At 37.6% G+C, this 24801-nt stretch overlaps 5 protein-coding genes and 1 long non-coding RNA gene across 9 annotated transcripts in view; 2 read left to right on the top strand and 4 right to left on the bottom strand.

The window, feature by feature from the left end:
* Positions 1-99: 99 nt before the first annotated feature.
* si:ch211-12e13.12 (paralemmin-2) lies at positions 100-2480 on the bottom strand. 2 transcript variants are annotated; one of them, XM_043239585.1, is made up of 3 exons: positions 2348-2480; positions 1707-1789; positions 100-1149 (listed from the first exon to the last, which is right to left on the bottom strand). In XM_043239585.1, the coding sequence occupies exons 2-3, from the start codon at positions 1732-1734 to the stop codon at positions 500-502; spliced, it is 678 nt and encodes a 225-aa protein (XP_043095520.1). In that variant the 5' UTR covers positions 1735-1789; positions 2348-2480; the 3' UTR covers positions 100-499. The 2 variants fall into 2 exon arrangements, with proteins under 2 accessions (XP_043095520.1, XP_043095521.1); XM_043239586.1 differs by lacking the exon at positions 2348-2480 and adding an exon at positions 1898-2279.
* si:ch211-12e13.1 lies at positions 2428-5852 on the bottom strand. Of its 2 annotated transcripts, XM_043239584.1 has the most exons (6): positions 5669-5850; positions 5458-5585; positions 4972-5135; positions 4151-4390; positions 3853-4032; positions 2428-3298 (listed from the first exon to the last, which is right to left on the bottom strand). In XM_043239584.1, the coding sequence occupies exons 2-6, from the start codon at positions 5556-5558 to the stop codon at positions 3111-3113; spliced, it is 873 nt and encodes a 290-aa protein (XP_043095519.1). In that variant the 5' UTR covers positions 5559-5585; positions 5669-5850; the 3' UTR covers positions 2428-3110. The 2 variants fall into 2 exon arrangements, with proteins under 2 accessions (XP_043095519.1, XP_043095518.1); XM_043239583.1 differs by having other exon boundaries at positions 5458-5852.
* Positions 5853-6208: 356 nt separating this feature from the next.
* On the top strand, positions 6209-17310 carry lrp13 (low-density lipoprotein receptor related-protein 13). 2 transcript variants are annotated; one of them, XM_043240767.1, is made up of 21 exons: positions 6209-6362; positions 6599-6772; positions 7522-7734; positions 8521-8751; positions 8859-9071; positions 9643-9872; positions 9962-10091; positions 10227-10414; positions 11348-11531; positions 11879-12091; positions 12477-12660; positions 12771-12972; positions 13189-13353; positions 13491-13691; positions 14205-14748; positions 15026-15145; positions 15217-15324; positions 15396-15629; positions 16027-16345; positions 16414-16522; positions 17221-17310. In XM_043240767.1, exons 1-21 carry the CDS (start codon positions 6308-6310, stop codon positions 17245-17247), a joined length of 4044 nt encoding a protein of 1347 aa, XP_043096702.1. In that variant the 5' UTR covers positions 6209-6307; the 3' UTR covers positions 17248-17310. The 2 variants fall into 2 exon arrangements, with proteins under 2 accessions (XP_043096702.1, XP_043096703.1); XM_043240768.1 differs by lacking the exons at positions 8521-8751; positions 8859-9071.
* Positions 14922-18481, bottom strand: LOC122346098. The gene is made up of 3 exons (XR_006251090.1): positions 18345-18481; positions 15191-15301; positions 14922-15061 (listed from the first exon to the last, which is right to left on the bottom strand). It is a non-coding gene; the product is annotated as an uncharacterized LOC122346098 (long non-coding RNA).
* Positions 17619-18883, top strand: si:ch211-12e13.10. The gene is made up of 2 exons (XM_043240769.1): positions 17619-17810; positions 18386-18883. The coding sequence occupies exons 1-2, from the start codon at positions 17619-17621 to the stop codon at positions 18881-18883; spliced, it is 690 nt and encodes a 229-aa protein (XP_043096704.1).
* A 3954-nt stretch (positions 18884-22837) lies between these two features.
* Positions 22838-24801, bottom strand: part of rchy1 (ring finger and CHY zinc finger domain containing 1) — a 4555-nt gene continuing 2591 nt past the window's right edge. The window contains exons 4-6 of the mRNA XM_043240632.1: positions 24591-24625; positions 24397-24517; positions 22838-23407 (exon numbers count right to left, since the gene is read on the bottom strand). Of these exons, the coding sequence (XP_043096567.1) occupies positions 23222-23407; positions 24397-24517; positions 24591-24625 (342 nt within the window). The 3' untranslated portion in view covers positions 22838-23221. The remainder of the gene's footprint in view (positions 23408-24396; positions 24518-24590; positions 24626-24801) is intronic.

The following is a 24801-nucleotide window of genomic DNA, read 5'->3' as shown; positions in this document are numbered from 1 at the left end:
AAAATAAAAATAAAAAAGTAAAATGTAATTATAACTTTTTAATCTCTTTTTTTTTTTTTTTTTTTTTTACAATTATGATATTGACGTTTGAGATAAAAACTTTTTAAAATCTTTTTATTTCTTAGTGAAAACAGCTTCCATAAAAAGGAGAGTAACAAAAACTTGTACGGGTCAAAAAGAACATAAAATTAATAATTAATAAAATATTTATGACTGGTTTTTGCTTTAAGAAACTCTGACTAACTTTACAAAATTTCCTTCCTTTCCTTTTTTAGCATTAAATATTCTTTCACTTAGAAATATGTCAAATTGTGGCAGTAGAATCATTTCCATGTGAAGGATAAGATCATTTTATTCCAAGGGTAAGAAAGTTAAAAATGTTAACGAAAAACTTAACGTAAAAACTTGATGTAAGAATTGCTGATTAACATTGTAAAGTGATATTAAAGAGAAAAAAATTTAAAAAGGTGTATATTCTTGGCCCTTTTTCCGAGAAACATCAAATGATAACACAGAGGCAGCAAGTGCGTTTCTGTTTTTTGGGCGGCTCCTGTTCCTCCTGAGGCGTCTCAATGGCCGAGCCTTGCTCAAGACTCTGCCTATCGCATAAAGAGTGGGTGGAGTCAGAGGAGATTGACCGGAGCCGCCCGCACACAAGCTCAGCCGCGTTCCCGTCCGCAGCGGACACGTCCGTCACCGTCCTCTCCCTTAGAGACATATCATCATCATCCTCATCGATCAGCACCACGTCCGTTTTAACATCCACCTGGATGCACGGCACGGTCTGAACATCCTCGGAGCTCTCCAGGTTACTAGAGTCGATGAAACCCATGAGGGACGACCTGTCCATGTCCAGCGACGGGTCGATCAGACTGTCCTCAGCCTCGCGGTGCAGGTACTGCATCTCTTTCAGATTCTGGAGGTTGGAAACGCTCCATGCGTTACACGTCTCTTCGTTCACAGCTGTTTCTAGGACGCCGTTTACTGCGACCAGATTGGTTTTCCTTCCGGCATCGTCAGCCGTGACCTCAAGGGTCAGTTCGGGTTCAAATACAGTCTTCTGAGGGTCCCTGTAAAGCTCCCCGGCCTTTTGAGAGTTGTTCATCATACACTTTTGTTTCTTCACACAGTTTGTCTTTCCACCAGAGCCTAGGACGATAAAAAAATTGGGGGCACGTTTTATTAAAAGAAAAAAAAAGACCTGATATGACATTTTTGGTTGCTCTTTTTTCTTACAATATACGTACATAGTGCCCAACTACAAAAGTACGGTAACACTTTAAGGTGTCCATAATACAGGGTAATTACCTAGTAAGTACTTAGTAGTAGCTTACATAAAACAAAATGTACTCACCATGCAACTAAGTTATGAAACTGTTGTACTTACAGTTTGTGATTATGTAAATGTAATAGCCTGCTGCTGTTACATTAGACTTACAGAATATCACACAGGCATAAGCTACTTAAAAAGTGTATTTTAAGTGTACTTCATGTGTATCTATACTGCACACCTTATCTCGATGCACCTTAGTTTGATTTAACCCATTAGTTCACAGCTTAAATACATGCAACACCTTCCTGATTACATTAAAAAGCTGCTTAAAAGTTGGCACTTAAGTGTAAGTAGACATATGTGTAACAGGAGCCGTTTCAGCTACATAATTACAAACATTGTTCATTTACAGCGTCATTTTTTTTTTACTCACCAGAGTTAGCGTTGTCTTTGGTGACCATGGCAAGCCTTTCCTAACACACGTCTGAGAGCTTATGTCCAAGAGGCGCCTCACATCTGTACCGCCAAGAAAACAAAAGAAATAAGATCTCGTCTAAATCCTCTATGGATTTAGGATTACCACAAAGAAATCAACCTTTTGCCCTACGTCTACCACACTAATACCTCAGCATCATTTTTCTTTTAGTATCCACAGACACAGCACCATTAACGCTCCAGATGTCGCACACAAGAAAGTAAAGCGAAACATCCAACCCGCAAATGCTTCACGAAACCAGAAAAGAAGGACAGAAAGATGAAGAAACGGGAGCGGATGAGGGAATGAAAACGGGAGGTGGGCAGCGCTCTCGGAACAGGGACGAATAAAGACATGAAGCCTTTAAAAGCAGCAAAAATAACTCAAAGTTCCCGAGAGACTTCAAGGCATTTTCAGAAGAAGAAAGACATGCTATCTGGAGCGGATGTCACTCATGAAGAACACTAAAACAGACGCATCTGCATATCAAGCGTTTAGATGCAACCAATACAGCACAGGCTACAGAAAGTAGACTAATTCACTTAAAATAGTAAAATAGTGAAGTTTCGCCGAAGCTTAATAGACAAGCTTGAACTTACGCTTTGGTTGTTTTTATCTTTGATCACAGCTGCTTTTGTGCTCACGGCTCCAAACACACTGATTACACATGACTGCACTGTACACCCGACAGATTCAGGCCTTTATAAATAAATGATGTCTATTAGACTACACACCCTACACAACAGTTCTACAAGCTATTTGTATAGTTGTATATACAGTCAGGAAATCACTTCATACGTGTATAAAGTATCCTAAAATGAAATATATTACACAGACCATAATATGGGACAATGCAAATTACCACTGATAACTGATCATTACAATTATTTTCTTAAATGCCTACAAATATACAAATGATCATTTCACAAATTACCGTCATATTATTTTATATACTATTGGTACACACACGCGTGTTAAGTTGTTTGTGTGAGAAACCCCTCCTCATACGCTGAACACATAATAATGAATAATACACATGGAGCACTTATACACACACGTGTGCATGCACAGAGAAAGGCACGACTGAGGAAAGAGGGGAGAGACTGAAATATTCATGAAAAACGGCCCTCCACTCAAGCTCCTCCCCTACTGACACAGACATTGATTAAAAGTGATTTGACTGCACATGTACAAAGAATTCATTATTGTATAATGCATAATGCAAAGCAAAAATATAGAATATAACCCTGTTTAAATGAGACGTTGAAATGTAGACAGGAAAGTTACTCAGTTCCGCTATCACCCCGTCTGACACCCCGCCGTTGAGTGCTTAGTATCCTTTCTGAAAAGATTACATGAGCATCATTCTGCTTTCTCGCTTGTCTGTTGTTTTATCTGTCCCGAGAGGTACAGCGTCCCGGTTCTGTGGTCCTCCAACGAAAAGGTCTTTCTAGTGTTTTCACTGACTCTGATGTTGACTTTCCTTGGTAATGATACAGGCTGTTTGTAACAGACTGACACAGTCAGAGGAGCTCTCACCGCTTCTACTCCTACAAAAACAAGACAAAGAAAAAACTGATCTGGGACACTTGTATACTATATATTTGAATATCACTTAGTGTAACAATAAATATAATATTACATCATATAATTTATACAAATATTATATAACAAATTATCACTATAATATATAGCATATATTAATATATATTACTACATTATGTTACTGCATTAATAAGTGTGTGTAATATGTTTTAACAATTTTTTATATATATATATATATATATATATATATATATATATATATATATATATATATATATATATATTTTTTTTTTTTTTTTTATAATATTTTTTATTTAATAATATTTTAAAAAGTAGTTATTAATAAATATTAATAAAGAGTGTGACGGCAGGAGTGAACAACAGACACAGAGGGTATGGCTTCAGGCCTCAGAAACGCTTTTTATTAACAAATTACATGTGTCCAAGGGGAAAAAGGTGAAAAAGCATCATGCAAGCGGTGTATTCTTATGGAACTACAAAGAAATTTGCATTTTGTCATTATGCTGTCATTGTGAATAGGCCTTCAAACATTACTTACCTTTGTGTTTCTCCATTTCTGCCATGCATCTGGAGAACATCCACAGCGGGTGCATGGTGGGATGGGTAAATCCCAGCCAAACGAACACAGGCAGAGGGCAAAGGTCACCAAACACCGAGGTGCTCCTCACAGCTGTGGACCAAGGAACAGTCAGGCTGATGCATCTCTCCGAGACCGGATCTGGAAAAAGACACAGTAAAAGTCTGATGAAAATGTCCTGCGTTAGGATGTGTAGAATAAAACAGATCCTCACAGCCAATGATATGATGGCAGCCTTCAACACCAAAGGGTCCCTTACCATGGGTGATCTCCAAGTCAGGCTGAGAATCAGGTCTGTATGTATTGTTGGGAGAGAGTAGGGTCAGTGTGCTGCTCCAAACGGTCTGCTGATCTCTGGATACAGTTAAAGTGAGATCCACCTCCACTCCGGCACTAACAGTCCTGTACTCCAGCACTCTGATCTGCAGGGAGAACTTTCCTCTCTTCAGCTCATCCACGGCATCCATCAAACTCAAACTCTCACGGACACTTAACAGACCTGCAGAAAGTAGCAGCGATTCTCCTTAACGGCCAAAAGGGGGTCACAACCAGGGTTATTACAGTTAACTAACACTAAAACTATAAAAACATTTTCATTACCCTGGAATAAAGTAAATGTAATCTGAAATAAAATATTACAAAACATATTAAATAAAATACATTTCAGCTAGTTGACATAACAATATTTAAGTTTAAAATGTACTAAAATAAAAAAAAAAAATTAACTAAAAAAAAATATTTTTTACCAAAAATAATTCAATAACTAATTAAAAAGATAATACTTAAAAACTAGTCATTTAATTGTCATGCATATAAGCACATGATAATCAAATTTATTTTCATCTTTTCATTTATGCACCTTTAGCATTAAAAAGATTGTATTTGTAAATGATCTGGATTATGTAAGTTTATTAACAGATATGTAATATTTTCTGATTGGTTAGTAAAGGCATTCTGGTACTAAATATTTCTTGATAAGAAGAGAAGTAGGACTGATTGGGAATATGTTTAAAATTCCTCTGTATTTGTTGACAGGGGCTGCGCTTGACAAATACTCTGAAAAGCGCCAGGAGACATTACCCAAAGGGCTTAGTCTGAATCTCTCGGAGCACACAATCATAGAGAGAAGTCTGCTGAAGAGAAACTCAGGGTAGCACAAGGGAACGTCTCTGAAGACACTGTCAGGATAGTCCCAATCATAACCTGAAACGCTGCAGAACCTCCTCAAAGATACGACATCATACCTACAGACAAATCCAAACATTTTAGAATTAACATTCATTAACATTCTGACAACATATAATGAGTGGCATTAAAATGTACAGTACATGCTCAGTTATTTTCATTTAGTTTGTAGAATAATAATAATAAAAAATATTATATATATATATATATATATATATATATATATATATATATATATATATATATATATATATATATATATATTTATTTTTTTTTTTTTTTTGTAATATGTTATATTGCATGTACATTAACTGAGGCAGAAAACATAGACTTTAACCAATCATATACATTCAATGAAAGTTTCTTTAGAAGTCATCGTACCTGCAGTTGATCAAAGTGAACGCAAGCTCGTCATTCGTGTCTGTGTTTTTCCTAATTGTTCCTCGTTTTTTGCGGAGAGATTCATACATGTATCTGGTCATGAGGTAAACTGAACCCGGCAGGTGTCTCTGGGAGTCAAAGACCGTGTGAGTTTTAAATGAGACGTGAGAAACGTAAAACACCGAGTGAAAGAGATAAAACAAGGATACACCTGACACCACGGCCACGAATGTGCTAAAACGATCCATATCCCGGTTCATCATTCACGTCGCTCACAAAAACGAGTTAGAAGAAATGCTACTGATGATGTGCTCAAAGTTCAAAGTCACTTTACGCTACTTTGTTGCGCGTTTCTTCTATTTGTTGATATTCTCATCGTGATTTTAAAAGAGAGAGCAGCGCGGTATCGCCCCCTAGTGTCTGGGAATCTCAATTACAAAACCGTAAGGAACATAACGAAAGCAGTTGGTTTTACTTTTATTAATCCTTTTTTTTTTTAGTAGTATAGCTATATGAATTATACATTAAATTATGGAATTTATTAAATGATCAAATGCAAGTTACTATTATTGTAATAGATATAATTATTACAACAATTGTTTTTATTGTTAATAATGTTAATTATTAGGCCATTATTTTAAGTACTAACTCACATTTAGTAGACCTATCGATACAAATGAATTCAATTAAACTGTATTTTAACGCTTTTTTTTATTGGGCCTATTAAATCGGGCATCACTCGTTGGTCGGCCGTCACCTGATCAATTAAGCAGCATCAGCCTCAGCTGTTCTCTCGATTAAAGCGCGTCTTCTCGAACCGAGGCGGTTTGACCCGCTCGTCCCTGCAGTCATGTGTTTGTTAGTGCTGCTGAACGTCGCTTCAGGGATCTTTCTGCTTCTGAGAGGTCAGATGCAAGCCTTCCTCTTAATTTGCCTTAAAAGTCTACCAGTCCAGACTAATTCTCATGTCATATGCTTTTATTTGCATGCATTTTAAAATATGTAACCTAGCTTAAATTTCAAGCTATGTATAACAAAACCTGTTAAAACCAAGTTGCATTATGATCGTGCATGCAAATGACTGCTTTGTTAACGGGAACCTGTGCCGAGTTTCACTGGCTTCCACTCGTTTGTGCTCTAGCTGAATGCGTGCAGGCTGCAGTAGCTTCTCGTGGTGTTCCCCTGCACTGCAGACTGGGCTTCAAACCCTGTAAGGACGGATCAGAGTGTGTGCTGTACAGTCATGTGTGTGACGGCGAGAACGACTGTCCTGACGGCTCTGATGAAGACGAATGTGCTGCTGTCTGCAGCATAGGTAGGAGGACTATTTCCAGGGACCTAGAATGCAGAATAGACATTTGGGTTTAAATTTAAGATTTGCAATGCATATTAAAAAAAGTTTTCAACAAGTATTAAGCACTTAACATATACTAAAAAAAACAATCAATGTGTCAATTGTATAGTGTGGGGAGTTACTTAAAATAATTATGTAATGCGTTTTTTTTATTTAAAAGAAAATTAGTTGCTATTTTCCCCATGTATTGACAGCTCTCTTGTCCCCACGTTGACAGAAGTCGAGAGTAAGATAGTTCTAGAAAAAGGGAACGTGCATTAATTACCTTAAAAAAAAAATCTAAAATAAACGGGAATATGCATTAATTAGAAAAAAAGTGAAAAGCAATTTTTTCAACTTTTAAAACGATGATTAAATATCTCTTTAATCATTTTATTAACCAATGTCTTTGCTGCTGACCTTCAGTGATTAAATCCGACTATACTAAGCAAAAAAAATAATTTATTGCTGAAGTGTTGAACTACTTCTACAATGTATTGTATAGATGAGTTTACTTTCACTTCATCCTGAGGCTTGCAAAGTTAGAGTATTAGAATTTGTTTTTCAAAAAGTGAAACTACATGTATTTTAGATTAATTGCAAAAAGTTTTTTTTTTTTTTTAATTTTGATGATTAGAGCTTATATCGCATTACCCAGATAAAAACAAGTAGGCTGCGTGATTTATTTTTAGATCGCAAAATACAAAAGCATTGTATTTGTCTGTTTTCAGGTCAGTTTCAGTGTGCCCACGGTAAGAAGTGCATCGAGCGCCGGCAGGTGTGTGACGGTGTGGCTCAGTGTCAGGATCGCTCCGATGAAGTCGACTGCTTCAAGCCAGAGGAGGGCTGCGGTCATCGCTGCGATAAAAACCGCTGCATCCCAGAATCCTTTGTCTGTGATGGAGATGCAGACTGTGCTGACGGCAGCGATGAAGCCAGCTGTGGTAGGGGTCTGAATTAGGTTAATTCTTATTACTTCATTAAATCTGGCCTTTTTTGACAAATGTCTGGGATGTTGCCCTTTCAAAAGGTTCAATGTGTACCATTACATATTAGTAATATGTAACAAGGTACAAAGATGTAGCTTACCTTTTGAGAAGGTACTTTCAGTTTCTTAAAGGTGCGGTATGTAATGTTGACAGCTACTGGTTGAAATGGATACTTCAGTCCAAATTTCAAAATGCTGAATAGTTGTCTCCTGTTCATATGGGTTGCCAGGTTGAAGAGCGCTAATAACAGACCTATAAAGACTCGGCTTCAATTTTTAGATGGATGCTGAGGTTTTATAGGTCAGATAGTATCTGTGATCCTTTGCTGTCTTCTACGGCTGTAAGTGTTTTCCACCAAATGGCATTCCAAGGTTAAATTAGCGGTGGACTCAATCACACGGACCGAAACAAAGTCTGACACAGAGCACACATTTCAAAGAATAACTGGCTTTAGCATTGATTTTCAGGAAAACAAGATTGTGAATGTTTCTTTTTAATGCTTTAGTGCAGTCAGAACGCAGCACCCCTAAAGGTATAGTCAGACAAAAAAATTTACATTTACTCACCCTCATGAAACATAAGAATATATTTGAGGACTATTTTCCAAATATGCAAATCAAAGGACCCAAAACTGTTTACTTTCCATGACTTCAAAAAAATAATAAAAATAGTGTAATTGTATTTCAGAGGAAAAATTTCCCAAAATATGCTTTTAGTCTTAGTTTTCTCTGGTCTCCTCAGATATCAGCCCTGGTGATGATAATGACATCAAAGAGGAGGAAGAGGAAAAAAAGACGGAGAATGAAGTCTCAGGAAGCCCTCATGTAACTAAAGGACCTCTGCACTGTTCATTCGGCTCCAAGTTATGTAGAGACGGGACGGACTGTGTACTCTTTAATCACTTGTGTGACGGCGAGCTTGACTGTAATGACGGGTCTGATGAAGACGACTGCTCTGAGAAGTGTGAAAATGGTGAGGAAACCACTGGCGGCCTATCAAAACATGCACTTAGACACGGTTAGAAATTCTTGTACAGTTCACACTCTGCTGTTCACGTGTTAATATTCACCTCTTCTCAGGTCAGTTTCAGTGTGCCCACGGTAAGAAGTGCATCGAGCGCCGGCAGGTGTGTGACGGTGTGGCTCAGTGTCAGGATCGCTCCGATGAAGTCGACTGCTTCAAGCCAGAGGAGGGCTGCGGTCACCGCTGCGATAAAAACCGCTGCATCCCAGAATCCTTTGTCTGTGATGGAGATGCAGACTGTGCTGACGGCAGCGATGAAGCCAGCTGTGGTAGGGGGGGTTGTGCCTTTTTTTTTATCAATAATAAACTAAAAACTAACTACAACTAAAACTATCAAAAAAGGTTCATTGAAATTAATTTTAATTTAAAAAAATTAAAACTAAATTTTAAATATTGGCATTTAATGTTTAAATTAAAAAAACGTTTTTTTGTTCGTTGTTGTTTTTAACTAATAAAATCATTCTCATTGAAGAAAAATAATTACAACATGAAATATGAATCATAGACCATATTAAAATAAGTGAAATATTTGCATTACATCTAGCTGAAATTACTTAAGTTAATAACACTGAAATAATATATAATGTCAGCGCAAAGTTGCTAAAATAAGTTAGATTTAAAATTTTGAATGTTTTTTTATAATTTTGTTAACCTTAAATACTCTTATTAATTGAACTACAGCATAAAAAAATGATGGAATAAAATGATTAAATTACAAAAACTGCCAAAAAGACAAGCACACAAAAATAATTAAGGTAAATATAAATTGAATAATTTAAAATGTTGAATATTTTAGTATATAAATACAAAAATAACACAGTGACGCGTCCTGGCCTGCAGGTGAGGAGAGCTGCAGCAGTGCTGAATGGCAGTGCAGCAGCGGTCAGTGCGTTTCAGTCAGTATGCGCTGTGATGGACACCCGGACTGCAGAGATCATTCAGACGAGGAGGGCTGCACCGAACCTCCGCCCTGCAGCACACAGCGCCGCTGTCCGAAGAGCCAGGAGTGTCTGCTGGACGAGTGGATGTGTGACGGAGAGACGGACTGCAAGGATGGCACGGATGAGAAGGTGCGCTGCAAGATGTCCGTGCATTAAATGGCCGAAAGCACATTACAAAAGGATTCAACTGTTTTGACCACCTTTCTCGCATGAGACAGAACTGTAAGGAGTCTCCAGTGCAGTGCGGTGAGTTCCAGTGGCCTTGCAGCTCTAACACGCAGTGTATTCCTGAAGCCTGGCGCTGTGACGGCGCTGAAGACTGCAGGGATGGAAGCGACGAATCTGCTTGTGAGTTAAGTTAAAATAGTTAAAATTTAAAAAAAATTTCTTTGTGAATGTATGTTTTAAAATGTAATTTATTCCTGTGATCAAAGTAGAAATTTCACCCTTTTATAACTGTTGGTTCTTGGTGTGTTTTGCCAGGTCCGAGTGTGTCCTGTCCTCCTCACATGTTCCAGTGTGGTAGCTCGGAGTGTGTGGACCCGTCTCAGCTCTGTAATGGAGTCACTAACTGTCTGGACGGTTCTGACGAGGGTGGGACCTGTAAGACGGACAAATGTTCTGATCCGTCAAAGTGTGCACAGGACTGCCACAGCACACCTACAGGCAAGGTATATACTCGTTCTGTCTTTAGTCCATTTTTACAACTAGTAGTTTTTTAGAACTAATATTAACTTGCACTTCAGTTCAAGAGTTTGAGGATAAGCGGTTACTAATGTTGTTAAAAGAAGCCTCTACCTGGCAAGGCTGCATTTATTTGTAAAAAAATAAAATCAATTTTTTTTTTTTTTAGCTTTTCAGCAGCCATTATTCTAGTCTCAAGTGTGACACGGTCCATATATCATTCTAATATGCTGATTTTCTGCTCCAAAAACATTGTATTGCTTAATGTTATTGTGGAAACATTGCATTCATTGCATTCATGATTCTTTGAATAGAACGTTCAAAGGAACAGTATTTATGAAATATAAATCTTTCGTAACATTTTAAATGTCTTTACTGTCATTTAAAAAAATCTATTTAGCACATTGTTGCTGAATAAAAGTATTTGGTTTTAAGGGGGGAAATATATATTATACTGACCTCAAACTTTTGAACAGTAGTGTAAGTTAAGGACTTTTGAAAGATATAAAATATAAAGAATAATTTTTTTAAATTGTCCACAGTTGGATGTTAGTTACATGTTTGAGGATTTTTATTTTTTCTCCGAGGTGTTCCAAAGAAAATACAACCCAATTTTTCTAAGAATTTGTAGGATGCAATAAAAACATTTAGTAAATTTGATCAATTCTTTGCATGACCTCCAATGACTCAAGGCATAAATGAGCAGCATTTTATCAATGTTGACCAGTTGGTGGCAGTAGCCACTATGCAAACTTTCTATGGTAGTCATTACAGAAACAGCTTATTTTTTTTACAAATAGTACACCAATATCAGATACAACCTCTCACTTTGGTGCTCGGCCCTTTTATTAATGAGCAATGAAAACGCAGTTGCTTACCATTTTGTGGTACCTGTCACTGCTTTTATCTTCTTCCTATAGCGCTGTTTTTGCAGGATGGGCTACAAGCCCGTGGATAGTGGTGCGGTGTGTGTTGATGTGGATGAGTGTGTGGACCGTCCAGACTTCTGTTCACACTACTGTAACAACACTCAGGGCTCATTCGAGTGCTCTTGTAGTCATGGTTATGTTCTGGAACCTGATGGCCACAGTTGCAAAATCACAGGTACATGCATTACGAGCAAGATTTTTCATGTTTGTAAAACGGGTCATGTTATGGCAGGCATATGGAGCAGTATACACTCATTTAATAACATGGGTATGAGGACACTGCCAATGTCCTCATAATTGAAAAGGCTTAAAAACATACTAAATGTGTTTTTTTTTTTTTTTTTTTTTAAATGTAAAATGCATAGTTTTAGGTCTCATAGGGTAGGTTTAGGTGTAGGGTTGGTGTAAGGCAATAGCACATACAGTGTACAATATAAAAACCATTATGCCTATGGAGAGTCCTCATAAACCACAAACGCTAACGTGCGTGTTGAATAGTTGAAAGTTGTGCTTCTGTCTCAGGTGAGCCGTACCTGCTGGCATCTGTGCAGTCTGAGGTCTTCCTGCTGGGTCTGAGGAGCTCCAGTCTGGACGTTCTGCTCTCGTCAGAAAAGCATTTTGTTCTATCACTTGACTACGACTGGCAGAAGCAGAGAGTGTACTGGATCAACCTCAACACGGACAACATAAAATGGTTGTCACTAGATCAGAAGAGCAAAGGAACCTTTATTAGAGGTCAGTGCTGTTGTTAACTAAGTACATGCATAAAAATACTTGTTTGGATATTAAAAGTTTTTTCTGAAAATAAAGAGACCGTTTAAATGTTAGAAATGTGTAAAAAAAAAAAAAAAAGTTTCCTTGGAAACTACATTTTTAAAATGTCGAGCATAAAGTAGATAAAAAATATTGATTTTGCTTTAGGACAACTTTAAATGTTTTTGATGCACTTCAAATGAATGCATGCGTGTATATATGCCAATATACACATGTTATACAATATTATGATTTTACAGACTACGTGACCATGGCTAGACAGGAAACACAAAAAGCTGGTCATGTGTTAAAGTTTTGATGTCACTGAACTGGGAATGACCTGTAAGTGTCCCTCTTTCTGTGTCAGGTATCAATGCAGACAGTCTGGCAGTGGACTGGGTGGCGAGAAACCTCTACTGGGCTGATGGCGTCAACAGCCAGATCAACGCAGTAGGACTGGACGGTGACGTCACCAGAACCACAGACCGTGTGGTGATCCTGAGTGAAGATCTAGGGCAGCTTCGCTCCATCGCTCTGCTGCCACAGGAAGGGTTTGAATAATCATGCTTTTTTCATTTTTATTATTTTTATTTTTTAAACCAGTGGGCACTAAAAAGCATGAGGACAATGGTTTTAACGCTGACATTTGTATTTCTTTCAGAATTATGTTCTGGTCAGAAACTGGGGATGAGGCTCAGATAGAAAGAGCAGGAATGGACGGCTCAGACAGACGTGTGCTGGTCAGTCGCTCTCTCCGATGGCCGGTCAGTTTGACAGTGGACTCCCTGCATCACAAAATCTACTGGACAGATGAGAAACTCAAGTGCATAGGATCAGCCAATTTTGATGGAGGAGATATTAAGGTAGTGTGTGTGTCTACCTCAGCAATTTAACGTCTGATAGGGCAGAAAATGACATGATCTGCTAATGTTTATAGTTTCCTTGTAGAATGTTTCTGGATCAATATCAAGTACTGTCCACAAATGGATGGATATTGGTCTTGTAATGAAAAGAAAATACAAAATGGTTTAAATGAAACGATTATCATAAATTTTCCCTTTCCATCATCAATTTCACAGATCTTGCAGATGATGGAGACCCCCAGTCCATTCTCAGTATCTGTATTCAATGATAAGGTCTACTGGTCTGATACCAAACGAGGAACCATTCAGAGAGCTCACAAAATCACGGGCAAACTGCGCCAAGTCCTGCTCAAACGTCCTGGACAGCCATTTGGTTTAAAGGCAAGTAACATTGTGATCATTCAAAATTTAATTAAACCCCACAGACATTTGTAAAGTACAGGCTATATTCGCTAGCTTTGAAATGTGCGTGATTTTAAGATGTAAACCGGGTAACTGGTGCTTGTGTGTTTCTGCAGGTCATTCATGGACTTTTCCAAGTGGGCGTCCCTAACCCGTGTGCTTCCCAGCGCTGCTCTCACCTGTGTGTTTTATCCCCGGGGATGAAGGCTGTGTGCAAGTGTCCGTCTCAGTTGCTGCTGGATGAAGACGGGCTGAGCTGCTCCAAACACAAAGACTTGTCCTTCCTGCTGTTTCTTTCTCCAGCTGCAGTCACGCAGGTGTTGCTGTTAAATCGTGTTCATTAAATGACCAATTCATAATGGTGCAATTCATGTCATTAATCTTAAGATTAGACTACGCAATGCTTAAACCAAAAAGAGAAAATGGTTTGAATTGTCATTTCTTGATTTAAGCATAAGGTCAGAAATGGGATTAGGACCGTTTCTGTTTGACAGTGGTGTTTCTGTTCTTGCATTTTTTTTTTTTCCCTCTAAAAGCAAATTACTATATCACAACATTGCATGGATGTTATTGTGTTATGTTCACTTCTCTACCAATGGATCAGACTAAATTCCCTAAAATAAGCCTACATTGTTTTCTTTATCAATAGTCTTAAATCAGCAACTCTCTCATTTCTCTTCTTTAGACGTTTTTACAGATTGTTTAGTGTCATCTAGCTGGTATTTGGGGGAAAAAAAGATTTTTGAAAATCAGTAAGAATGTGATTGTATGCAAAGTCTTCTATGTTGAGTGTAAGTATATTAGACTTTAACACAATTTGTCTGTCTCAGGTTTATTTACAGAACAGACATGGCAACATGGGCCTGAAGAACTGGCCTGAACATCGGCGTTTCGACCTTCCCAACATGAACAAGCCGACCATGTTAGATTTAGTGCTGCGTGACCTCACCCTGTACGTGTCCGATAGCGGGCAGCCCATTGTAGGGCTCTTCAAGATGAAGGATACAGCGCTGGTGCCTCGTGGGAAGCTGCTCCAGCTACATAAGGACTCGCTGCGCACGTTCTCAGTGGACTGGATCACTTTGAACGTGTACTGGAGCAGCGAGAAGCTGCACGGCCTGCAGGTCACCTCGTCGGATGGAGCACACACCAGTGTGATAATAAAGGACGGTGTCGGAGCCATTGACTCTATTGCTGTAGACCCACCCAGCGGACACCTCTGCTTCTCAAACAAAGTCCAGGAAGGTCACACGACGCGGGTGGAGTGTGCCTATATGAACGGACAGAACAGGACAGTGGTGTGGAGTAATTCAGTCCGGCCAACTTCACTGATCTTGACAGATGAAGGGAATAAACTGTACTGGGCCGACACTGGTATGTTTTATATACTTAGCAAAGCTGCATTAATTTGATAAAATACAGTAAAACAGCGGTGTAAAAATACTAGCATTCGTCTGAAAACATTTTAAATTGTGCCAAATATTGTTAATTGTAATACTACCACTCACATAAACACAAATCCACAAATATTATGCAGCAAAAAATTTCAACCATAATAGAGCACCAGTAATAAACTATTGATCAGCATATTAGAATGTTAAATGTATGTATAAAGTGTGTATAAAAATAAATGATCTTATCTTTTCTCTAGGTCTCTCAGTAATCGGTTCAGTTTCTGTAGATGGTTCTGGATACAAGGAAATAAAGACAGAAGGCAGCTTGATTGCATTTGCCTTGGTTAATAAAGTTCTTGTTTGGATTACAAAAAAAGGTACTTGTGAATGAGGAAGTTGTGCTATTTACTGATGGTTTTTACCTCATAATCTGCCCGTTGTTGTTTAGAGTCCACTAAGTGTTGGTTTAGTGATGACGAGCATACAGGGAAACTGTGGTTTGAAGTGGACGCCGACATTGTGGGTCTGAAAGCCTTCGCAAAGTCAAGACAAAAAGGTGGGGAAATAATTTCATAATTGTATAATGTATTACATTTAAGGCATTAATCTGTCCATTTCATATTCCAGGCACCAATCTGTGCTCTAATGGTAATGGAGGTTGCGGTCACCTCTGTCTTGCGTTCCCCGGAGGAATGGCATGCCACTGTGACCATAATCACCGCCTGGTCAACAGCAGAGACTGCAGTCCAGACCCCCGCTGCCCTGAAGGCACCAAACCATGCCTGAGCGAACACATCTGTCTACCTCTGGAGCAGTTCTGCAACGGCGTCGCCGACTGCCCAGATCATTCTGACGAGAACTGTGAGGAATCATCAAATCCTAACCTTCTGGTTTAAATGAAAAAACGTTGTTTGTAAAGCTAACCTATTTCTCCTTGAAACATAGACCATTCTGTTGAAGGTTTCTGTTATTGGGGTGTATATTTTGCACCATTACGAACAATATCCAGGTCCACTTTTACCCCAAAATCAAATATGGTCCCAACAAGAAACAATTTTGACGCTTTAGAAAATCTGGCATTACGTTGATTTTTAAATGTCACTTTAGTTTACTACTTCCCTTTTGATGTGCCGTGTTACGGGATTTTTCTTCTTGGGACATTTTAGAGAATGTTTAAATTTGCATAATTACAAAATGTATTAAATTTGAGATTAATCGGCATCCATATACTGCATGTTCTTCTTTTTTGACTTCTCAGGTTTACAGGATAAGCAGAATAATGTCTGGCTCAATCCTAAAGTGTTTCGTCCAGGCTTGAGTGATAATGTCATACCAGAGAACGTGGAGTCTGAGGCTTGTAGTGTTACACTGTGTAACGGCAACGGTAACTGTGAAACCCAGAACGGAGTGACTGTGTGTGTCTGTGAGGCGGGTTACACCGGAGAGCACTGCCTGGATGCTTCGAGCGGCCTCTCAGAGGGGCCACTTCTCTATGGAGTAGTCGGACTGTGTGCCGCTTTGGTCGTCCTGGGGGCCATCTTCGGTATCATTCAGAGGAAAAAAGCCACAAACCGGAGGTACACTGTAATCTGCTGACTTTCATTCACTAATGTGTTTTTATGACAATTAAACTGTTTGTGTTTAGGCAAACCACGCGGGTTATGGACACGCAGGAAACGGGCATGAAGAAACTAGAAAGACGAGAGAAATCTTCAGAGAAAAAATCTAATGGAAAAGACACCGAATTCTCAGAGGTATGAAATAAGAGAATTGAGAAAATACTCGCCCTCAGGCAAGGCAGAAGACATGTTTCTTCATCGGAACGGATTTGGAGAAATGAAGCATCTCTCGCTCACCAGCGGATCCTCTGCAGTGAATGGGTGCCGTCAGAATGAGTCTGAACAGCTGATAAAAAAAAAAAATACTTCACAATCCACTCCATCAGTTAACATCTTGTGAAGCGAAAAGTTGAATGAAACAAATCCATCAATAAGATTTCAAACGTCAGAAATATGCACAGATCAAGCACGTTTACAAGCAAAAATGGTTTTAATGTAATATTTCAGTGAATGAGGACATGGCTGAATTGAAAAGCATTATAGAGATTATGGACTTTATATTTCGGATGTAATCAACGGTTTAAAGGTAAAGCCAATTAATCATGCATTTTTCTTACAAACACAGCTTTACACATCACAAGATGTTAACTGATGGACTGGTGTGGATAACTTGTGGGTTTTGCATTTTGACGGCACCCATTCACTGCAGAGCATCCACTAATGTAATGCATTTAAGAAAAACTCACCTATATCTCAGATGGTCTGAGGGTAAAATGTCAGAAAATGTGCATTAATGTTTCCTTTTTATTCTTAACCTATAAAAAGTACCCTTTAGCAAAGGTGGTGTAATATTTGCTGGATTGATAAATTTTTTTTTGCTCCCCTCTCTTTAGGAAAATGTGGTAACGTCTGTGGACTAGCTTCATCTCGACAGTGGCATCTTGGTTTCTTTTGAAATAAAACGGCTGCATTTTGAAAAGTCATCCGCAGTCTAGTTTGTGCAATTGCCTTCTGTACCATCTATAAACAGTTTCATAACTATCATATGAAACTTACCAACTTGGTATTTTGGTTTACCACATGTAGATACTGCAGAAACTGATTTTGCCACAGCACCACATTGTATACCTGTCAAAATGAAGAATTAAAGTCAGTTTTAAAAACCTGTTGTGAAATGATGCTCTGGACCACAAAAACTTGAGAAGTTAATAGAGGTGGCTACTTGGAAAACTTTGGCCCCGCCTACAATATGACCTATGACCATATGCAATAGAGATTTAATGCACATTTTATGCAATTTAAAGTACAAAGGAAGGTGCAACACTACAGAAGGTCCGTGGCATCTAATGGTAACAATTTCTTTTTGTACTTAAACATTTGTCAACTTAAAATCAGTTTCTACTATAGGATGAAGAGACTCCTCATCTTCGCCAGCCTATTAAGCATCACCCTTTGCTTCCCGGTGGGTTCACCTTTACAGAAGGTGAGTTTCATAAAATGTAATAGATTTAAAATGTATACTAAATGCATAATCAGTATTTTTTTTTATAAATTTAATATGAAGTTTAATTAACTGTGGTTGAACTGTTTAAGTTTAAAATGTTTGTAGAACTTTCATTGGTTATTAGAAGCATGATACTAGCATATTGGCTCTTCAGTAGTATTTATAAAGCTCACGTCTTATGCATAAATATTTCTGATTCCTTTTCTACCCCATACCTAAAGTTAACTATATTACTACTATTATTAATATGCAAAAAATTGGAAGTTTGAGGCGAACTTCCATAGTTGATAGAGAATTGGTCCTAAAGCTATTGTGACCTTATAACTAAAAGACATTAGATATTTATATTGTATTAGGGCATTTTTCATAATTATAATACAATTTACACAAGTTTTAATTGACAGATTATATTACATATATTGACCGAATAATCATGATATATGCATGCAGCATATATAATTGACAAAATAATTTTACTATTTTTGTCACAATGAAACATTTCCGTAAACTAACCTAATCGCATGGTTTTGCGTTTCTTTTTCCATATGATCCAGAGAGAAAGACGCAGACGTCAGCTGGGTTTTGGTTATGGATACGGGCATGGGCAGGCTTATCCGTTCTATGTTCCCTTCTTCCAGCCTGGCCTTAACGATGATTTCACTCCTGAAATTTACATTGATCACAGCAGACCTTCCATTCCCAAGCCAGTGGCTCCCAGGCCTGCCGTGACCTCCCTGCCACGCCGGACAACATCAAAGGTGCCAATTACTGGCGATGACCCCTGCTCTCCACCAAGAGTTGACGATTTAAACGGCGATCATCTGCCGGTTCTCATTTATGTTGACCCCAAGGAGTGGAGCTCGATAAGTGGGAACCAACCCTTTTCACCCGGTCAGTCCAGCGATCTTCAGCCAGCCTTGGCCATTGTCCCGGGCCTTTTCCTCCCCGCATCCGAGGGTAGCCAAGTAACACAAAGTCCCTTTCGAGATACCCACGGGCTAAAAGCTCCAGACTCGATAAGGGTCCCTGAATCTCACAGAAAAGATTGTTAAAGACATTGGCAAATCACTGTAAAAAGGCAATAAATAAAACTTCATGACCTTTTTAAGTCAAATTCACACCAACAACATTTTAATACCTGTTCTAAATGTGCAGCTACGTCAACAATGCAAACAAAAAAAGACCGTTTGTGCGCGTTTTCATTTATAGAGGGAATGAACAAAGCTGATTTCCAGTGACTTTCTTGCAATTGCAATCATTTATACACCTTTTCTTACTTCGGTAGATGCACATTTGAAACTTAGTTTTAAGTTAATGTTCTGGTGTGACAATGTCATTATGAATATTGTTTTACAGAAATAAGCAAAATGTAAAGCGTTTATAATCATTTTAAATTACTTAAGATTAAGTTTTAAAGCATAATGAATTACACACCCTCATGTAAGTTAACTTTTGTTGGGTTTTTTTATTTTAAATGCGATCAAACCACTTATCAAATTAAACAAATGGATAGTTCCCCCTAGGGCTGTGTGATGTGGTGATATATAAAAAAAAAAGAGCTCTCCTCTAAAAGAGGTACTACATCTGTAGCAAGGGCACGCATATTAAAAGTTCTAATGTGCGCAGTATTTGTGTGTTTTTACATTACAAACTATTAATGTCAATGTGAGAATACTTGCAAAGCTTTTTTTTTTTTTTTTAATAAACACAAACAGTGATTTAGTTCTTAAAGGGCTACTCCACCCCAAAATAAAATCGGGTTTGGAACAACATGAGGGTACGTGAATGACAAAGTTAACATTTTAAAGGCTTGTGACTGTCCCACTGACTGCCGACTGATAAACCCTCAAGAAAAGTATAAAAGATGTCTGAATGCTCCATCTGCCATCAGTAGTTCAAACATAATGTTATGAAGCTATGAGAATACATTTTGCACATAAAAACAAAACTCAATTCTGTCTCCATGTCACGGTCAACATATGCGGTTCTGATTAGACTCCATTGCATCATACACAAGCCTCACGGTTTTCATCAACATATCTTAAATTGTGTTCTCAAGATGAACAAAGCTTTTACAGGTTTGCAATGACACGGGGGTGAATTAGTAATTGTAATTGTGGGGTGGAGTAACCCTTCAAAAGAGAATAAACAGCTGAAAAAATAACACGCGTGTAACATTATATTGGATACAGACTTCTAGCTTACAGGGGAAGCTTTCCAATATAACTACAGCAAAACTGCTTTAACGGTTCTTAACTAAATCACTTTTAATGGGAAGAGTTTTTTTGTATTATGCTAGTGTTCATTTGATATTGAAATTGGTAACAAGGGTTATATTAAAATCTGTAATACCATTTAATTTTTATAAGCATTTTAAAATAGTGTATACACACACACACACACACGCAAGCATGCATGCGCAGTAACATTTACGTTGTCGTCGTTGAAATGTCTATACCATTAAAGAATCTCCAGTTTTCTGTTTGTGGTTTTATTTCCAGTTTGCGTGCTTTTGTTTTGAAATGAAAAAGAATGATTTGAGTGCTTTCCTGCTGCGTTTCTGCCCTCTGACTGGAATCTCTGCTGTAGGCTGTTTCTGTCGTACTGTGGCCGGTCTGATCATGTTTTCACCACTCGGATGATTAATGTGTTTTGTTATAAAAACATTTGAGGGTTTTAGATTAATTCATCTTCCCCATAAGAGTTCACAATGACTGGATAGGTTGAGCCCCTGGGTGTGCTTTCGGTTAAACTCAGCCAACCACCTCGTGGTTAAATTTCTGGAAACAAAACATGTTTACTGGAATTAACAAGTCAATTTTTTGGTAACCGTATGATCTCTTCAGTGTAGGTCCTACTTCCGTCTAGAACTGCAAACCATATGCGAAATTACAGAGAAAAGGAACATAAACACATCACAGATTTGACACCAAATGTAATTAAACCGTATATAAATAAGCGCAGTTCTGTTCCACTTTCAGCGCGAGACTGACTAACTTGGATTATTCTTTCATTTTTCTGAGGAGTTCGAACAAGCTGGGTAATATTTTACCGATTTATACTTTCATATCCACAGCATATGTAATTTTTTTTTTTTTTTTTTTTTTTTTAAAGCATGTGTTCTTTTAGTGATGTTTATTAGTAGTAATCTTGTTTTTATTATTACTATGAACAATTTTCATTCTCTAACAGGTAGAGGCATTTAATAAAAGATGGATGGTTTGGGACTGGCACTGTTTGGAATATTTTTAGTGTCATTCACAGTTTCTAAACCGGTAAGAATATTATATATTTAAATATTTACATTCAGACTACGCATTCTCAAATTAAGCACGGTTACTTACGCGAACTAGGTTATAGGTCTTAAGTGTTTTTCAGTTTATTTTATTGTTAATCCAAACTTTAGTTATTTGTGTCCATGTAAAACTCCACTAAATTAGGACCTTGAATATAAAATGTGCGGTACGAAAAAAAAAAAGTTTGTTAGATGAGTTTAACGGTGGTAGATAGATGATCTAATAACCACTGGTAATGTTTACCATTTACTAAATCCTTTGCTACTTTACAAAGACAATGCATTTGAGACTTTTTTGTTTTATCTTCATCTTACCATATAGCATGCTGCGCTATAATTCACTAAGTACTGTACGAATAAATTTTCATTTGGAACATCTATTCATAACTCTCTGACAGGTCAGTCTGTATCACAAGCTGACAGCCTCCAGCTCTGAATCCTCCGAATCAAACGAGTCGAGTTCTTCAGAGGAGGCAACTCACAATCTGAAAACCACATTACAGCCCATTGAGCTGAACACCCTGGGACCAGACGGCCTGCACCAGACCAACAACCCTACCCCACAACCAGACCTTCCGCAGACCACACTGGACTCTTCCCTCACGGTACAAGAGGTCGTGGAGTTCGACCTGAATATAAGCTTCGTTCCTCCTAATACAGAAACGATGCCCGTTTCTGGTGGACCGCATGCCGATAAAGTTGTGGCTCCAGATGTCACCACTCCACAACGATGTTACACGTTCCCGCTCACCAGTCCCGAGCCGAAACCTGCCAGAGGAGACAGCGTGTAGTTTAGTCAGTGAGCTGAATATTTACTAGGCTTGTTTATTCTCAAAAATGTGATGTGGCAGGCTTACCTTGATAAGAGGCTGACCAAACTTGTATCATCTTCACTGTTCTTCAGTAGCATTTTTCAGGTGACTTTAATTATCTTCAGAAATACAAAATATAACTTTGAGCTATTGCAGTTGTTAACGTTGTCTTTTTATTTACGTTTTTGATTATCGTTATTGGATGAAATGGTATATATTCTTAAGTTCTTATTCTTAAGAAATATGAGATGATTATATAAACCAATTGACAAAAGGCATCCTGGTTTTCGTTAGACAGTAAGATTTTCAGGAACTTTGCTAATTCAAAAAGTAATAAAATCATGCAAAATAATATAGTCAATGCAATTCACATTAATAAAACAGAATGATATTTTATGGGTTTTTCCACATTGACAATGACCCTAAGTATCATTAATATACTGTGTGTGTGTGTATATATATATATATATATATATATATATATATATATGACATACATTGTGTGTGTATTATATATTTTACATTTTATTTTCTTTAATAATTGTAATTTTTGCAAAACATTCAAATGTTGCTTTATGTAATTTAGCTGACATAAACATCCCTCTTTTTATTTTAATTCAGTTCATCTTCTTTATATTTCAAGACGGCTTATTCCCGTGGTGGAAGTTGGATACCTAACTGTAACTTTAAGGATAACTCCAAGTGCAAGGCACAAGCACGCAGTTGTTTTTTGAAAAACGGTAGCCAAAATAAATGCGATATACGCAGCGTTGTAAAAATGCTCCTTAAACACACTGCTCAGCTGAAATATCATCAATACCTCATACTCAATGAAAGACTATTTTCCCTGAGGATGAAATTCTTTTCTAGAAAAAAAAACATTTAAAAAAAAATAATAATTTGATGCAATGTGATCATTTTATTTCTGTAATACAATGTGTTTTTTCCAGAGTTAATCAATAAATAGCATTAAATAATTCTGAAATTAACAAAGGTTTGTAAATCACATCCATTGTCCCTGAATGAGCCCGTTATATAAAGGATACCTTTCCTTAAAGCAAACCAAAAAAGTTCTCGACAGACAAAAGAAGTCAGGTTTATCCTCCTAGCGCAGGATTACCTTTAACATCCTTTATGACAAAATGCATGTGGAATGGTACGACTAAAGAAGCCTCAATCCGGCAAGAAAAATAAGAGCAGATCTACAGACTTGAGAGAGGAGAGCTCGCCTTCTACACGTCAGTTTTATAAAAGCTTAACAGAGATGTTTGTGAGGCTAAACGTCACTCGTGGTGCTCCGTGTTGGGCTCTTCTTCGAGCGTGTGCTCTGCGGGCTGTCGTACGTCTACAGGAGGAGCCGCCATCAGCCCGCCGTCCTGCGCCGTGTTATAAGAGCCACAGGAGCTGCACTTCATGCCCAGCACATGGAAGGAGACAGTGGAGCGAGCCTGGCAGTCATTGCATATGATCTGACGACGCAAAAACATGCATATATCAACTGCATTTCACTGTATCAGAAGGAAAAAAGAAATGCAATTCATTACCATTAATATTAATGAATAATATATAATACCATTAATAATAATCTATTTATCATTACCCACCTACACTTAGTTTTTTTAATTAACAGTATAAATGTAAAGCAAATTTAATCGTATTATTTTCTGTAAAAAATATTTAAAGAATTACCGAGGAAGAGATTCTGTCTAGAAGGCGGCTTTGAAAATAAAAACCTAATTTTTTTTTTTTTTTCATAAAGTAATAAAAAGAAAATCGCAATGCGATCATTTTATTTTGTTTCTGTACAGCGTTTGCTTCATGTCCAGCAATAAGTGCACTATATTGTTTTTTTTAATAAATCAGTATAAATAGAAAGCTAATTTTACAATAGGTAAAAATAATAAAATTCCTTTTATTTGCTTAACATTAACGAGGATGTAAATTTTATGTCAGAATTGAGAACTGGGGAATTAGGGCAAATATTTTGTCATGAAAGCAAAAAATAATGGTGTGTTTATTATGCAATTAAACAAAATGTTTAATCATGAACAAAAAAACTACAATTATTTTAAAGAGTATAAAATATGAGAGATGGAAACGTTTTAAGAGATTATATAGTTTTTAATCAAAGCCATGTTCTCATTCAAAATAAGAATAAATGAAGCATATAAACATTTCTAAAATAACATAGGAAGAGATTATAAATAGCAGGAAAAAAAAACTACTGCATCAACAAGCTGTAAGATAAAACAATCAATAGATTAAGCTTCAAGTTCATAAGCAGTCATAGCCATATCTGAGAAATATCTACAATATCTCAGATGTGTAACCTTCAGCATTTAACAGCTACAGGATACGAGCACATCTTAAACGAACACCCACTTCTGCTTGCGTTTGCAAAGCTCCTCATTTGAATGCTGATTTAGATCAAACGTCCGCTGAACAACGGCTCTCTTACCCTGACCGTAGTGTCCTGGTACTCTGTGGGCATGGGAGTCTGGGCAATTTCCTTATCCCTCTCTTCCCACCACTCCTTCATGTTGAGGGCCGAATGCATACACAGAGGACAGCGGTAAGCGCTGCGAGACAGGAAGTGTCACACACGAATCCGTGCAGATTCAGCAACAAGCCATTAGAAAGAAAATATCACACCTTACCCAGTTCTGCACATCTCCTGAAAGCAGGTTCTGCAAGCAAAAAAAAAAGGGTTTTACGTCAAATAACACGTGGGTCACAGGATTTTAGCATTTTAACAGAATGAGAAGAAATATAAGAAATAAGAAATATAATTACGATATAGATCACATATAATTTTACGACTGAAGAATCAATCATGGCTTTTTAATCACTGATGGGCATTTGT

Source organism: Puntigrus tetrazona, chromosome 5 (assembly GCF_018831695.1).
Source record: "Puntigrus tetrazona isolate hp1 chromosome 5, ASM1883169v1, whole genome shotgun sequence".
Lineage (NCBI taxonomy): Eukaryota > Metazoa > Chordata > Actinopteri > Cypriniformes > Cyprinidae > Puntigrus > Puntigrus tetrazona.
This window is presented reverse-complemented; position numbering and strand designations above follow the sequence as displayed.